Genomic DNA, 16,252 nt, shown 5'->3' with positions numbered 1-16,252 from the left:
CCCGACGCGGGGCTTGAACTCACGAACCTTGAGATCACATCCTGAGCCGAAGTTGGATGCTTAACTGACTGAGCCACGCAGATACCCCAGGACTCTTGATCACATGATGAAAGCGATGGATCTACTTTTCAGAGCAGGGAACTTAGAAACTATACATATGTTTATTGAAGTTTTATGAGAATGCAAGGACCCTCACTCATAAGATTGTGGGTATTATTTATACCCTGGTTTTTAAAAATTCTAGGTCTGTTTTTCTGCTTTTCTTGGTATCTGCTGAGTAATTACATTTATGAAAATTAGGATACCTTGTTAATGAGCAATTTTGCATTAAATATTAAATCACATACCTAATTAAAATATTATTTAATATTTATTGACTTTTCTCCTTCAAAAGAAGGATTCACCTTAAAGATACAAAAAAAGTTGTTTTGTTGTTAAATGTCACCTATAAATTGCTTTTGAATTTCTCAGATAAGAAAATAGAAGAAACAATAATCAAGACCTTTAATGTTAGAAAACTCCAAAAATGTGTTTCATTAAACTCTTGGATATTGCCTTCAGGGCCATTCACAAAGCATCCTATGTACTATTAAAAATAAAAGAACTGATAGGGACCAGTTTAAAATAAAATGAGTCATATGAAATTGGACTTGTGTGGTAAATGGAGTTGTAATTATTTCAAGGAAAAAGAAAATATTATTTCAAACATAGATTTACTTACCCCTGTGAAATTGGTGGCATGAATAGCAAGGTCATTTTTTACTGTAAGGTTGGATAGACATGGACATGTTTAATTTCCACTTAATTCAGTTCCCTTTTTATCTTTTTTTTTTAAATTTTCTGTATTTTAATGTTTGTTTATTTATTTTTGAGGGAGAGAGATAGGGAGCGGGAGAGAGGCAGAGAAGTGAGAGAGGCAGAATTCCAGGCAGGCTCTGTGCTTCTAGCCCAGAGTCCAATGTGGGGCTCAAATTCAGAACCAACTGTGAATTCATGACCTGAGTCAAAACCGAATCAGATACTTAACTGACTGAGCCACCTGGGTGGCACGCCCCCTCCTTTTTAAAAAAAAGAAATTTTTTTTTTTTACATTTATTTGTTTGAGAGAGTGGGGGAGGGGCAGAGAGAGAGAGAGAATAGGACACAGAATCTAAAGCAGGCTCCAGGCTCCGAGCTGTTGTCATAGAGCCTGACGTGGGGCTTGAACTCATGAGCGGTGAGATCATGACCTGAGCCGAAGTCGGTTGCCCAACTGACTGAGCCACCCAGGTGCCCCAAGAGTTAATTAGTTTTTATATGTGAAGATAGTTTTACTAAATGGTTGGATTATCTTTTAGTAGAACAGATATTCTTTACCACTTTGTAATTTTTCCCAAGACAGCTATCTCTAATTGATTAAGGTTTTACTGGTGAGTTGAGAAAGGACCTTGGAATCTTTTTTTTTTTTTTTTCCTTTTAATTCCACTACAGTTCACTTACAGTCTTATATTAGTTTCAGGTGTACATTATAGCGATTCAGCAATTCTCTACTCTGCTACAATCTTCCCTTCCAAAAGCAGAACTTTGAAATCTTATGGCAGTTGTCCAGGCTATGATTAACAATGAAATTAAAATCTATTTGTTATCTTAACCTGATTCCTTTGTACTGTAAGGCAGCCCTGGCCACCTGAGTTGTTCCTGGCCTTTATGAGTTGATACTCTAAATCAGGTTTACTGTCAAAGAGCCAAATTTAGGTAGTGTGAAATTTGGTGGAATTAATAATATAGAATTTATACTCAGTGGTCTGAGCGGCCACTTGTTTTCAAGCACTGTCATAAGTGCTTGTTACATTCTGTCCTTTTCCATATGTACTCCAAGGAGACAAACAGGCCATGAGAATCACAGTGATGATTGACTGCTCTGAGTGGCAACGGGTAGAGAGGATAACGTGAACCTTGTCTTCCTCATTGGCTTAAGTAGGATTTTATAGGTCAATGTGGTAACCTAACTGTCAAGTTTTAAAAAACACAGTTGTTCACTATAAAATTGTGTATCTGCTAGAAATAAGTGAAACTCAGAAGAATCTAAGAGGGGAAAAAAATGGCCTATATTCTTGCTATGAAAGGGTCTTGCACTCATTTTGACATGTGTCTTGTAGTTTTGTTGTGCACTTTAAAAAAAGAATACTTTTGGGGGCACCTGGGTGACTCAGTCGTTTGAGCATCCGGGTTCAGTTTAGGTCATGATCTCACAGTTCGTGAGTTCTAGCTTCAGCTCAGAGCCTGGAGCCCGCTTTGGATTCTGTCTCCTCCTCTCTCTGCTCCTCCCCTGCTCCCTCTCTGTCTCTGTCTCTGTCTCTCTCTGTCTCTCAAAAATAAACATTAAAAATTTTTTAAAAACAAAACAAAATATCTTAGAAAGGAAAGGTTTTCTAAAGAAAACCTTAGAAAGATTTTCACAGTCTGGCTCTAAAATCAGGCTGCGGTTGTACCAACCCCTTTTCTTTCTACTTAACCTCTCTCTCCTCCATAAACCCTTCCCAAAGAGAATCCTTGCCTGTTTGTGGGACATGTTTTACTTTCTTACCTCTGTACCCATTAATTTTCTTTTCAATATACTGTCTTTAATTCTTGGTCTGAACTGAAGCTTTTTAGTTCACAGGGTGCCACTCAGATGTCACCAAACCTTTCCAGAGTTTCAGCCCTGGTTACTTCTGGTTTTCAGTAATACTTTAAATATACATCAAATAGCATTTATCACATGATTCGTTTATTTACCCGTGACTTCTTTCTGTTTGAGCTACTTTAGAATAAGGGTTATTTTATCTTTCTTTGTATCTTAATACAGTGGCTAATACAACTTTGAAGCTTAGTGTTGACTGTATTACAAAGGAGGTAAAATTAGGAATCGTATCAAATTGGTTTGTATTACAATTACTGAGTGGTATGTCTCCTGTCCTTTATATTCTGTTCTACCACCAGCAGACCCAATATTTTTGAAAAAAATTGTTTTATGTCTATTATACCTCAATTAAAAAATACTGAGCCAACCTAAAAAAAAAATCTGTTGCTGTTTTCTCTTTCCTGTGATACTAGATCCTTACTGATCCTAGGACAGCTGAAATTGTGTCAGTCACCTTTTTTGCCTTTGAGGTTCTGATTTTTTTAAATTTTAGTTTATTACTGATTTATTCTATGAGAAGCTTGGTTTTTCTTTTAAAATTATAAGCAGAGGGGCGCCTGGGTGGCGCAGTCGGTTAAGCGTCCGACTTCAGCCAGGTCACGATCTCGTGGTCCGTGAGTTCGAGCCCCGCGTCAGGCTCTGGGCTGATGGCTCGGAGCCTGGAGCCTGTTTCCGATTCTGTGTCTCCCTCTCTCTCTGCCCCTCCCCCGTTCATGCTCTGTCTCTCTCTGTCCCAAAAATAAATAAAAAACGTTGAAAAAATAAAATTACAAGCAGATAAATAAACCATGTTGATTCCATGGGGAAAGTGACCACTTCTTGTGTATGTTCTAATTAACACTACCAAATTGATCCAGAAATAAATTTTTGCTTTGGTTTTCGCCTCCCCAGGTTATAAATTTCAAATTTTTTCATCTTTTCATTTGCTAGTTTTATCCTTAGCTTAGAGACTGTCTGGAACTTTGATGATGAACCTACCTCTAAATTTATCCTCCTTAGCCCTGACTCCTCTCTTGAGCTTAGATTCATATACTCAACTGAGTATGAATCCCTTACAATGGGATGTCTAATAGGCATCTGAAACTTACTTTTTTCTGCACTGTTCTCCCTCTAATCCTTTCTGTCTCACGGTAATGCCTCCACCCACCTACTGTTTTACGTCTATGGTAGAACTGCCTATGACAACATATGTCTGCTTCAGTATTTAAGTATAACTTGAATCATAAAATTGGCTTCTTTTAAAATGTCAGAAATACTTGAATATCTGAAATTTCGTATGGTTCAACCTGTGGGTGTAGCTGAGAAGACGGTCATTTACTTTTTCTTCCTTGCCCGCCTGCCTGCCTTCCTGCCTTCCTTTTTTAAAGTTTATTTATATTTATTTTGAGAGAGACAGAGTGCGAGTGGGGGAGGGACAGACCAGCACAGAGCTCGATGTAGGGCCTGAACTCACAAAACTGCAAGATCATGACCCAAGCCGAAACCAATAGTTGGAGTCTCAACCATCTGATCCACCCAGGTGCCCCTACACTCTCCTTTCTTTTTCTTTTTTCTTTTCTTTTCTTTCTTTTTTTAATTTTTAAAATGTTCATTCATTTGTGAGAGAGAGACAGATTGCAAGTTGGGGAGGAGCAGAGAGAGAGGGAGACACAAAATCTGAAGCAGACTCCAGGCTCTGAGCTGTCAGTACAGAGCTCTGCCTGGGGCTCAAACACATGAACCCTGAGATCATGACCTGAGCCCAAGTCGGACGCTTAACTGACTTGAGCCTCCCAGGCACCCCAGCTCTCTTTCTTTCTTAATGGTGGGTGGGCATTGGTGGTGATAATGTCAGAGAGAAGTTGAAAAGTGTCATAATACTAAATAAGGTTTTCCAGTATCTACTGTAGTGCTCCTTTTAAGTTGAGTAGGCCAGCTTTTATTTCCCACTATCCATAATAAATAAATACTTGGAGATAGTGGGAAATAAATGATTTGAAGGAAATACTAGGATGATATGAAAAAGTAAGGGGGAAAACTACTTACCCATTCAGCTGCTAGAGGATCATGTTATTGAAAGTAGCCAATTAAGAAAAGCTTTGGAATCTTCCCAGTCTACCCCTTATTGAACTTGGTCATTTCCATGTGGGCATTACAGCTGTTGGAATGATTTTAGAGGACTTCAGTGAATAAACTTTATCTTAGTATAAAGAAGTTAGGATTGCTTCTCAGACATAAACTGTGTGCTCTTTTTCTTTAGATGAATTGTTGTTGAAAACATTAACATGACTTGATAGGATTCTTGGAGTTTTCCTTTCTAACCCTTTTAATAAAGATTTAATTACTATGTGGTTTTTAAGCAGTGTGTTTTATTGCTTATATTATATATTAGGCATTTATATATATGCAGTAAATAAAAAACACAGTGTCTTATATATGTGTGTATGACATTTAACAATATATCTGTATGCAGTCAATGCCTGTCTAGAATTCAGTCACAAGTCTCTCTGTGTGAGTGCTTCCTTAAAATAGAAAGTTTATATTTGGTGATGATCATGAGGGTACCCCTAGAGCCAGAGTCACACACTGTTTGCCTCTGTACTTAATGTGTAGATGTGCTTCATTTGGTTTGTATAATGTTTCGGAAATCAGGAAAATTTCATGTAAAACTCCTTATCTTTGGTTTCTCTTGAAAACATGGAAGATAGAACACTACTTATCTGGAATTCCTGAATGGCTGCACTTTGGCTACAGCTGAATGTCTATGTGGCTGTTACCCTTTGAAGGGTGGGTTTTCTCTCTAGTTCTCCATAGTCTCTATTCCCTATTGCTTGCTTATACCTTGCCCCACGCACCCCCCACCCCCTATGTATTTCCTGCATGGTATTTCCACTCCTCTGGGGACATAAAAGAATGATCATGTTTAGGAAATGTTAACTGTTTTCTATATTCTAAACAAAAAAAAAATTCTTTTTAATGTGTATTTATGTTTGAGAGAGCTGTCAGCACAGAGCCCGATATGGGGCTTGAACTCCCGAACTGTGAGATCATTACCTGACCTGAAGTCAGATGCTTAAATGACTGAGCCAGCCAGGCACCCCTAATTGTTTCTATATTTTAATTATTATTTGAAAATTGTAGATTATGTTTGATAGCTCTTAATTGGCCAGAATATTTTATCACGTCAGGTGATTTAGCACTAAATAAACTTCATAAACTTACTGACTAATCTTAGTTTGCATGATCGTTATTGTTTACCTATAACTTTTCAAAAGATCCTTTGATTCATATTGTTCAGCATACTCGATATATCCATTTTTATAGGAAACTTTTTTAAGGTAGAAATCTTGAATGGAAATTCACTAGCGAGCTGAAGGTTTCACTGGGTCATAGTTCTAGAGTTTTCCTGTGTTGTGCCAATGCTATTTTTTCCCATATACTTTCTACTCTGTAACAGCCACATAAGTAATGCTAACTTAACTAGTATATTACTCCAGTCCTTGGGTAGTTTGCTTGTTTTTTGTCTCTAATCTTTTTTTAGAGAATGGTAGGGCGTTAAAATTTACATGTGTAAAAGTGCAGAAAACTAAAAACTAAAATCATTTTACAGCAGAAATTGTGTATCACCTCCCAAGTAAAGGAAATAGTATGTAGCCCTTCCTGTTCACAACTGCCTGTCTTCCCAAAGTAATGTATCTGCCTTAAAAATTTCCCTGCTTTTATTGACAGTTTTGCCATCCATTTATGCATTTCTAAACTAATTTAGTCAAGTGTTTTCTGTTTTGAAACTCTTTGGGAATCATTTTGTGAATGTTCTTCTGTGTTAATGAGAACCATCCAGATTGTAGTGAGTTGCTTTAGTTTTCAATTGAATTCTACATAGGGAAATATTGCCTTATTGGTTTCATTCTTCTGTTAATCCACAGTGCGTTATTTACCAGTTTGGGTTGCTAACAGCAGTACGACCATGAACAGTTTTGTACGTGTGCCTTGTCACACGTTGTCCTTTGTCTCATAGAGGTATAGGTAGGAATGGGGGAGTCGCGGCACAGGGTGTGCCTGTTTTCATGGTTACTGTAGCCTGTCCCAAAGTGGTTGTGCAAATGTACATTTTCACCAGCAAATGGGTGAGAATTCGAGGACCTCCACATTATTGCCAATGCAAAAATACTGTATCTGTAAAAAAAAAAAAAAAAAAAAAGTACAAAAGCTTATTGAGCTTATTGTTACCTTTTAACGTTTATTTTTGAGAGAGAGCACAAGCAGGGGAGGAGGAGAGAGAAAGGGAGACACAGAATTCAAAACAGGCTCCAGGCTCTGAGCTGTCAGCACAGAGCCCGACGTGGGGCTTGAACTCACAAACTGAGAGATCATGACCTGAGCCGAAGCCGGACGCTCAACTGACTGAACCACCCAGATGCCCCCTTGTTTTAATACCTTTTAAACTTCAATACACACACTGCACTTGAAGAAATTCTTGATTAATTTTGCTTAAGGATTAATATTACGTGAAAGACAATCATTTTAGCTTTGGGATTGGTTAAGTATTTGTCATAATCAGCTATTTTATACCTGTCTTTCCTGCATCCATAATTGAGATGGTAGTAATATGTTTGAAATAATGGGGAAACTTTTGTTTTTCATTCTATAAAAACTTCCCTTTACCTTTGAAGGACATGGAGTTTAACAATAAGGTCTGAAATGGGATAATTTAGCCAGAGAGAAGAAACTTTAGCCAGAGATTAGAAGGTTCAATAATCCTTAATTTAGGAATATTTTGAAAGAAGTATTCAAAGTTTTATGTAACTTTAGTTTTTAACCCCAACAACCTCATTAGTCTTCTGCCATTTCCTTGGGTTGGGGTTGTGTTAAATGCTTACATCTTGAATAACTTTATTTATTTATTTATTTATTTATTTATTTATTTATTTATTTTGATAGAGAGCACACATGTGCGCACGAGCAGGAGAGGAGCAGAGACAGGGAGAGAATGAGAATCCCAAGCAGGCTCTGGCTGTCAGCACAGAGCCCAAAGTGGGGCTAGATCTCATGAACCATCAGATCATGGCCTGAACCCAAACCAGGTGTTAGACACTTAACCAACTGAGCCATGCACGTGCCCTATCTAGTATAATTTTTAATTGAAGCTGGTATACCTTCTTCCTTGCAAAGATATTAAACTCTGTAATATGGTAAAAGCAAACATAGCGTGTAATGCAATATGACACTTGTAATAGTCTTTTTCTGTTAAATAGAGTTGTAATTGCAGGTCAGAGATTTATTGGCATATAGCATCTTGTTTCTAGGAAAAATTGTTTAGAAGGATATGATTTTTGTGCTTTTCCTATTACCTTCCTTCCTCCTTCCTTCCTTCCTTCCTTCCTTCCTTTCTTTTTTTTTTTTTTTTTTGAAGGTTTCTCTCAGAGGCAAACCATCGAAGGAGTCCACAGCATTAGTTTAAATTTTTTTTGGTGGGGAGTTGGGGGTGATTTGTTATCCTCCAAAATTCAGTCAGTTGTCCTTTTTACTTCCTTATTTGTAGATAATGCCTGCCTATGTGAACATTTTTATTTCCTTTAGAGGTTCCTCAGAGGGGGCCCTTCTGCAGACCACAGACCCTGGAGGGTTTTAGGCTCGGACCTGAGATGGCTTCTGTGCTCTCTGAACACACTGGCAGCCTGGTCACCTTGCCCTGCTTGTTCCTGTCCTCCCCTCCCCAGGTCCCTAGGACCTCCTCTCTGGTCCTTCACTCCTACCCATGGGCTGAGACATGCCAGCACTGTGAACCAGCCACTACCCCTCTCCTATTACTTTTATACAGATTTATTTTCTTTGGCTTGCTTTTATTAGTAGAAGCATCCAATTTTGGGAGGGAGTGCCAAAATACAGTACTGAAGGATTCCTGCAGTTTGGCTTAGCTGTTTAAGAATGGCAGAGGATATACACCTTAGGGATATTTGCCTATGAAGGTTGTTTTTCATTGGTGCTTGCTTTATAAGGAAAATTTTGTTTTCTTTTCAACGTTTATTTATTTTTGGGACAGAGAGAGACAGAGCATGAATGGGGGAGGGGCAGAGAGAGAGGGAGACACGGAATTGGAAACAGGCTCCAGGCTCTGAGCCATCAGCCCAGAGCCTGACGCGGGGCTCGAACTCACGGACCGCGAGATCGTGACCTGGCTGAAGTCGGACGCTTAACCAACTGCGCCACCCAGGCGCCCCAGGAAAATTTTTTTTAATTTTATTTTTAATTTTTTAAAATTTACATCCCAGTTAGTTAGCATATAGTGCAACAATGATTTCTTAATGCCCATTTCTTATCCATTTAGCCCATCCCCCCCCCACACCCCTTCAGTAACCCTCAGTTTGTTCTCCATATTTATGAGTCTCTTCTGTTTTGTTCCCCTCCTTGTTTTTATATTCTTTTTGTTTCCCTTCCCTTGTGTTCATCTGTTTTGTCTTTTAAAGTCTTCACATGAGTGAAGTCATATGATTTTTGTCTCTCTCTGACTAATTTCACTTAGCGTAATACCCTCCAGCTCCATCCACGTAGTTGCAAATGGCAAGATGTTGTTCTTTTTGACTGCCGAATAACATATGTATACACACACCACATCTTTATCTATTCATCCATCGATGGACATTTGGGCTCCTTCCATACTTTGGCTATTGTCGATAGTGCTGCTATAAACATGGGAGTGGGGTGCACGTGTCCCTTCGAAACAGCACACCTGTATCCCATGGATAAATGCCTAGTAGTGCAATTGCTGGGTCGTAGGGTAGTTCTATTTTTAGTTTTTTGAGGAACCTCCATACTGTTTTCCAGAGTGGCTGTACCAGCTTGCATTCCCATATAAGGAAATTTTTAATGTAGTAATAGCATAATACTTATGGCTTTGGCAAAATGCATTTTCTTCTCCTCTCAAACATTTGTATTTTATTGGCTGATACAGTACTCTTAAAAAAGCACACTCAAGAGTTTTCAGGGAAAAACGAACCATATGAACACTAACCTTTATCTGAAATCATTGATGTGTTTTTTTCCCCATCTTTGTTAGTATATAGAAGAATTTCTTTACAGTTCCGAATAGTGTATGTTTTTCTTTTTTATTCCTGAGTATTTAACATATCAATTTCTATTGATAACAGCCCAAATTTATATATTTTTTATGTCCTTTGTTTACTTATGTTACTTTATTTTCCCATTATTTGCTGTTTCTGCCTTTTTTGCTCTTTGTAGTGCTCTTGGATATCTTTGTAAAAAAATTTTTTTTAATGTTTATTTTTGAGAGAGAGAGTGAACACGAGCAGGGGAGGAGGAGAGAGAGAATCCCAAGTAGTCCCTGCACTGACAATGCAGAGCCTGATGTGGGGTTTGAACCCACATACCGTGAGATCATGACCTAAGCCAAAATCAAGAGTTGGATGCTTACCCTACTGAGCCACCCAGGTGCCCCTGAATATATCTTTATGTTCCTAATTTTTGAAGTGAGATTTTTTTTTCTTTAGAATATGTGTCCCAAACTGGAATCATTTTTGGGGCATGGTTTTAAGGCAGTTGTGACTCATTGTTCTGTAGTTTTGGAGACAAGGTAAACTCCTTCACAGTACCTATGTCCTGTTGCCTTCTGATAGTGGGGTAAAGCTTTTTCGTTTTTTGTTTTTTGTTTTTTGTAAATTTTACTTTCTTTATTACTTTTTTTTAAGTTCATTTATTTTTGAGCAACAGACAGAACACGAGTGGGGGTGAGGCAGTGAGAGGAAGAGACAGTATCTGAAGCAGACTGTAAGCTTTAAGCTTTTAGCACAGTGCCCGACGTGGGGCTTGAACTCATGAACCGTGAGATCATGACCTGAACTGAAGTCGGATGCTTAATGAACTGAACCACCCAGGTGCCCCTGTAAATTTTACTTTTGTTATGATATACATGAAGTAATATTTAAAAATATTTACTTATTTTTATTTATTTATTTTTAAATAACCACCCAGGGTGGGTTTTTTAATGTTTATTTACATATTTTTCAGAGAGAGCGTGAGCGTGCACGTGCCCGCATGCGCTGGTGTGAGAAGGAATGTTACAATTTGAATGTTACAATTTCTTTGAATTATGGATGCAGGCTATCTATCATTAGTTTTTATTTTTTAATATATTTTAAAGAACATATATTACTATATCACAAACTTATATTTTTATATATATATTTCAATATAATTGGTTTTATCATAATCCTATATATTTTATGCGTTTAAAGATATGACTCCAGTGTGCCTGGGTGGCTCAGTTAGTTAAGTGTTCGACTCTTGATTCTGGGTCAGGTTATGATCTCACCGTTTTGTGAGTTTGAGCCCTGCATTGGACTCTATGCATTGACTTGGGGAGAACCTGCTTGGGATTCTCTGTCTCCCTCTCTCTCTGCCCACGGGCCCCCCCTCCCCACCCCCCCCCCCGGCTCAAAATAAATACATTTTTTAAAAATTAAAAAAAATACATGATTCTAGGGGCACTTGGGTGGCTCAGTCAGATAAGTGTCCATCTCTTGATTTTGGTTCAGGTCATGAACCCATGGTTTGTTAGATCAAGCCCTGCGTTAGGCTCTGCAGTGACAGCATGAAACCTGCTTGGAATTCTCTCTCTCCCTCTCCCTCTCCACCTTCCCCCACTTGCATGCACTCCCTCTCTCTCTCTCAAAATAATTGAATAAATATTTTAAAAATATGATTCTAGGAGAGGTCTGTAGTTTCTACTAGATTGTAAAAGCTTTCATGCCCCTCCCCCCCCATTTGGGGCCTTCACCTTAAGGAGAATGGATTCTTTCATATTCGATGACTATAAAATTTGCCCCCATTCATGGAGGTTTGCCAAACTTTCAGTCACTGCTAGTCTGGGTTAGATTGTGGTTGAGAGTAGCTGGCTGGGATTCATTGCTGGACATTGGAAAGGGGCCTGGGTAATGTAGTTTTATATCCATCATCATTGGCTAATGGGCAGTTAGTTTATTACCAGGAAAAAGTGGAAGAATGTAGTTTTTGTTTACATAGAAACATATGCTAATTATTTTTCTGTACAAGTTCATGATTATTGAACTATATTAGAAAATGAGAAAAAAAATACTTGTAACGCTTTCTGTTCAGATCTTGGTGTAAATCATTGCACATCTTTTTAATAGGACATATATACCTGCGAGTATGTGTAAATGCATGGGTATTTCATGTATACACATATATGTAGACATAGATTGTAGGCTTAGATATACATATAGAAATATGCAAACCTGTAACTTTACATGTTTATTTAGGTGTACTGTTTTAAAAACAAAAATGAGATGGGTTGCCTGAGTGGCTTACTTGGTTAAACATCCTACCCTTGGTTTTAGCTCAGGTCACCATCTCATTGTTTCATGAGTTCAAGGCTCACATTGGGCTTCTCACCGACAGTATGGAGCCTGCTTGGTATTCTCTGTCTTCTTCTCCCTCTGCCCCTCCGCCACTCACGCTGTCTGTGATTCTCTCAAAATAAATGAATAAACTTTAATACGAAAGCCAAAATCCAAAAATAAAAAAAAAAAAAGAGGAGAGTATACTCTATAAATAATTTGCCCCATTTTTGGTTAGATTTGAGGTATAATTTACATAATGTAAAATTCACCTTATAGTGTGCAGTTTTGTGAGTTTTGACGAACACAGAGAGACATGTAATCCCCACTGCAGTCAAGATACCGAACAGTTACTTCACTCCAGAAATCTCCTGTGTCCGTTCTGTAGTCATCCCCTTCCCCTTGCAATCATTTTTCTTTTTTTGTTTCTTTTACAAAATGTCCTAGAAGTGGCATTATATTAAAACTAAACAATATTTAGTTTCAAATGTACCTTCTTGCATTTAGCATAATTTTGCCTTTAAGGTTTGGTTTTAGATTGTGTTTCAAGAATCTTTTGTCAAACTGATGGTAATAGTCATGTTTCCCCCCCCAAGCATTTTATTGCTTCATTTTGAAATTTTAAGCCTTTAGTCAGTCTGGCACTTATTTTAGTATAAATTATGAGACAGATAGTTCAGTTTTAAAAATTAACCAGTTCAGCTGTATTTATTAAGATTGAGTTACTAATATAAAGCTCTTACTAAATATTGATTTCCTCACAGGTAACACAGGTAGCAAGACAACCGGGACCCCCGACCCCTTCCCCTTATTCAGCACATGAAATAAACAAGGGGCACCCAAATCTTGCGGCAACGCCCCCGGGACATGCATCGTCCCCTGGACTCTCTCAAGTAAGATAAACTTCTTTATTTTTAAGGAAATTTCCATATAAAAGTAGTGTTTCTGTTTTTTTAAGGCAAACTTCTGAGCAGTAACATACAATATTACTTGAAGAGTAATTTGTTTCAATATTTTTAGATATACCTCTCATTATTGTGGCTACTGACAATTTTAATACAGTTTCATTATGGAGTCATTCAAAAGGAACTGTCAGTGATACTTAGTTTTCCTTTGTGTTGTTCAAGAAATTAGAGTATGATTCTAAAGTCCATTAAAAACCACACAAAGCACTTTTTTGCTTTTCAGTGTGCAATCTAGTCTTCCTTCTTCTCCTTTTGATGGAGTGGTGATGGTTATTTTCTACTTAAAAAAAAATGTTGGGTGTTTTTACCTCTTGAGTAATTGTGGTGGGCTTCTTTGTTGGTTTTTGAGTTCATAAACAGGTTATTGGACTGTCTTAGGCTTAAAATTAGGTTGAACTATTAAATAGTGAACTCCATAGTGTATTTCCAATTAGCAGGTGCGGGGACATTGAAACACTGTTGTAAAAAGTCACTGTGGATCGCCCGCATTTTAAGCCATTTTTCAAGATATTGATTAGCTTGTACCAGTCCACCATTACATGCTTGTTTTGGGCTCCTTATGGTGAAGAGCATGCTAGAATTATGACGTGTCTTCGTGGAATGTGGAGACGGTCAGGCCATTTGACCCATGCCATTTCAGACTGTCAGTGTTTATACATAACTGCCCCTTTTATTTTTTTTTAAAAAATTTTTTTTAACGTTTATTTATTTTTGAGACAGAGAGAGACAGAGCATGAATGGGGGAGGGGCAGAGAGAGAGGGAGACACAGAATCAGAAGCAGGCTCCAGGCTCTGAGCCATCAGCCCAGAGCCCGACGCGGGGCTCGAACTCACAGACCGTGAGATCGTGACCTGAGCTGAAGTCAGACACTTAAGCGACTGAGCCACCTGGCGCCCCATAACTGCCCCTTTTAAAAATGAAAGCTTACAACATTATTTTCAGTTGTCACTTCCATATTTTAGGCCTTTAAAAAATTGTTTTTTAGTTCATTTATTTTGAGAGAGAGAGAGCAGGAATGAGCATGAATGGGGAGGGGCAGAGAGAGAAAGAGACAGAATCTTAAGCACGCTCTGCACTGACAATACAGAACTCATACTCACAAACTGTGAGATCATGACCAGAGCTGAAACTAAGTGTCACATGCTTAACTGACTGAGCCACCCAGGAACCCCTACTTTAGGCCTTTTACACCCTATAGAATAAGAGAGATAAGGTATTACTTATTAAAAATAATGTTAAACGCTGGTGATTATTAGGGGCTAATTAATGTTCATTTAAAGACTCTAGAACAGGGGCACCTGGGTGGCTCAGTTAGCTAAGCATTCGACTTTGGCTCAGGTCACGATCTAGTGGTTTGTGGGTTCAAGCCCCTCATCAGGCTCTCTGCCTGACAGCTCAAAGCCTGCAGTCTGCTTCAGATTGTGTGTCTCCCTCTCTCCCTGCCCCTCCCCCACTCACACTTTCTCTCTGTCTCTGTCTCTCTCTCTTAAAAGTAAATAAACATAAAAAAATTTTTTTAAAGACTGCAGAACATTTGGAGAAGGAATGTATAACTTGCCAAACCATGATTGATATTTTAAGAAATATATACATTAATTTGGACTTAGTACTATGCTTAAACTAAGTTTACATCATTCCTATTTAATTTTTAGTTTTAAAGCTAAAATTTGTCAAAATGAACTCTTAAATGTTTAAAATTAGGTTCTTGTGTTGGTTTTCATGGCACTGATGAGAACACTCACGCTCTTAATATGGTATTTTAGTTGGAGTCTAATCAGGAGGGAAAAACCATTTGGTAATTTGAATGGGGAAGGTTTCATATAAAAGGTTATTCACGGGATACCTGTCTGGCTCAGTAAATAGAGCATGTGACTCTTGTTTGATTTTGAGGTTGTGGGTTCAAGCCCCATGTTGGGTGTAGAGATTACCTAATAAAAGAGAATTCAGTATAACGAATTGGAATGATGAGCGATTGGCTTATTAAAGAAAGAGAACTCTAGAAAATACACAAGTAGCAAATACAAGAAGCAGATGTTTCTCCTGGGTCTGAGACAGAATACAAATGGAAGAACCTCCTTCTCCAGGGCTGATAATGGAGAGTGCATGGCTGTGGCTTACCTAATAGAGAAATCAGTGTAGTATTATACCAGTGGAATATGCTAAAAATCCTACCTGTGGAACTTGCTGGAAATTCACCCCATTGGCTGTTGGGGAATGCTGGATCCTCTAGTGCCAATCTCCTACAGCAAAGAAGTGCTGCCGTGTGCAGTGGCTAGAGGCTTCTTGTTATACCGTCTCTGTTTATCCTAGATACTTCAGGTAACCATGGTTATGCTGGATCATAGGTCCCATGTGGTAGAGCAACTGGCATCACAACCTAAACTTGCTGCAGAGTCTTTTGTTTGCTTCTTCACTCAAAATTGGGAATCCTCTAGGGGACTTTTTAGGAAGGTCAAAGTGTAGCACGTTCCTACGTAGTGTATGTTGTTTTTAAAATTCATAAAAGGCCAGCCAAGTCTTGTGTTTGTTTTTGTTTCTTTTCCCCTTGGTAGTGTTAGGTAAGAGACTTCTCCCCCATCTTGGGTTGAGGTCCAGACCTTGTTGAATAGGGCATGATGTGACTCACTGAATGTTAGGGAAGTTGTTGTGGTGCCACATCAGTGGAATTTACTAGAAATCTACCCTCTGCAGTTTGCCACAATTCTTCCTTCTAGAGTACTCAGGGAAAGGTCTTCACAGGTAGGTTTCTTAGAGGAGGTATTTTGCTACGAAACTGCCTAAAAATAACAGAGGCAACTGTTGACCACTGGGTACTGCTGGCCGCTGCTCATTGCTGTAGAAGCCTGGCATTGAAGATGCTGGGCACTCTAGGGCAACTCATCACTGGAGAAGCCAAGTGATTTGCAAGCCAGATAGGAACCAGGAATCAAAACTCTTTCCTTCTGCAGTATTTCTATAGGTCCCTCTATTGACAAAGCTTAACACTGTGTCAGCTGGAAGGGGAAAATATTTTAAAATTTTACAAATACATGTTAAGGAACCCAGATCCATGTTGACTATATAGGCAAACAAGGTAAGTTTTGAGCCTCAGAGGCAAGTACTGATCACTGTAACATAAGGGGAAAACTTATTTTCAGTTTCTCATTCTTATTATTATAAGTTATGATTTGACCTGGGCAGTTGGCTGAAAGCACTTAAGTTTTCTGAAAGACCTTGCTGCTTGAAAATGCAAAGTTTGCATTTAAAAATAGTGATCTTGCTGCGGTCTCAG

At 38.5% G+C, this 16,252-nt stretch overlaps 1 protein-coding gene across 14 annotated transcripts in view; it reads left to right on the top strand.

Annotated features, from left to right (window-relative positions):
• EIF4G3 (eukaryotic translation initiation factor 4 gamma 3) overlaps nucleotides 1-16,252 on the top strand; it is a 317,793-nt gene that overhangs the window by 99,978 nt on the left and 201,563 nt on the right. For 13 of the 14 annotated variants that reach the window (XM_030323569.1, XM_030323568.1, XM_030323567.1 and 10 more), the window contains exon 3: nucleotides 12,780-12,908. The exons of the other annotated variant lie outside the window; for it this stretch is intronic. In XM_030323569.1, the coding sequence (XP_030179429.1) occupies nucleotides 12,780-12,908 (129 nt within the window). The remainder of the gene's footprint in view (nucleotides 1-12,779; nucleotides 12,909-16,252) is intronic. 14 annotated transcript variants of the gene reach the window in all.

Source organism: Lynx canadensis, chromosome C1 (assembly GCF_007474595.2).
Source record: "Lynx canadensis isolate LIC74 chromosome C1, mLynCan4.pri.v2, whole genome shotgun sequence".
Lineage (NCBI taxonomy): Eukaryota > Metazoa > Chordata > Mammalia > Carnivora > Felidae > Lynx > Lynx canadensis.
This window is presented reverse-complemented; position numbering and strand designations above follow the sequence as displayed.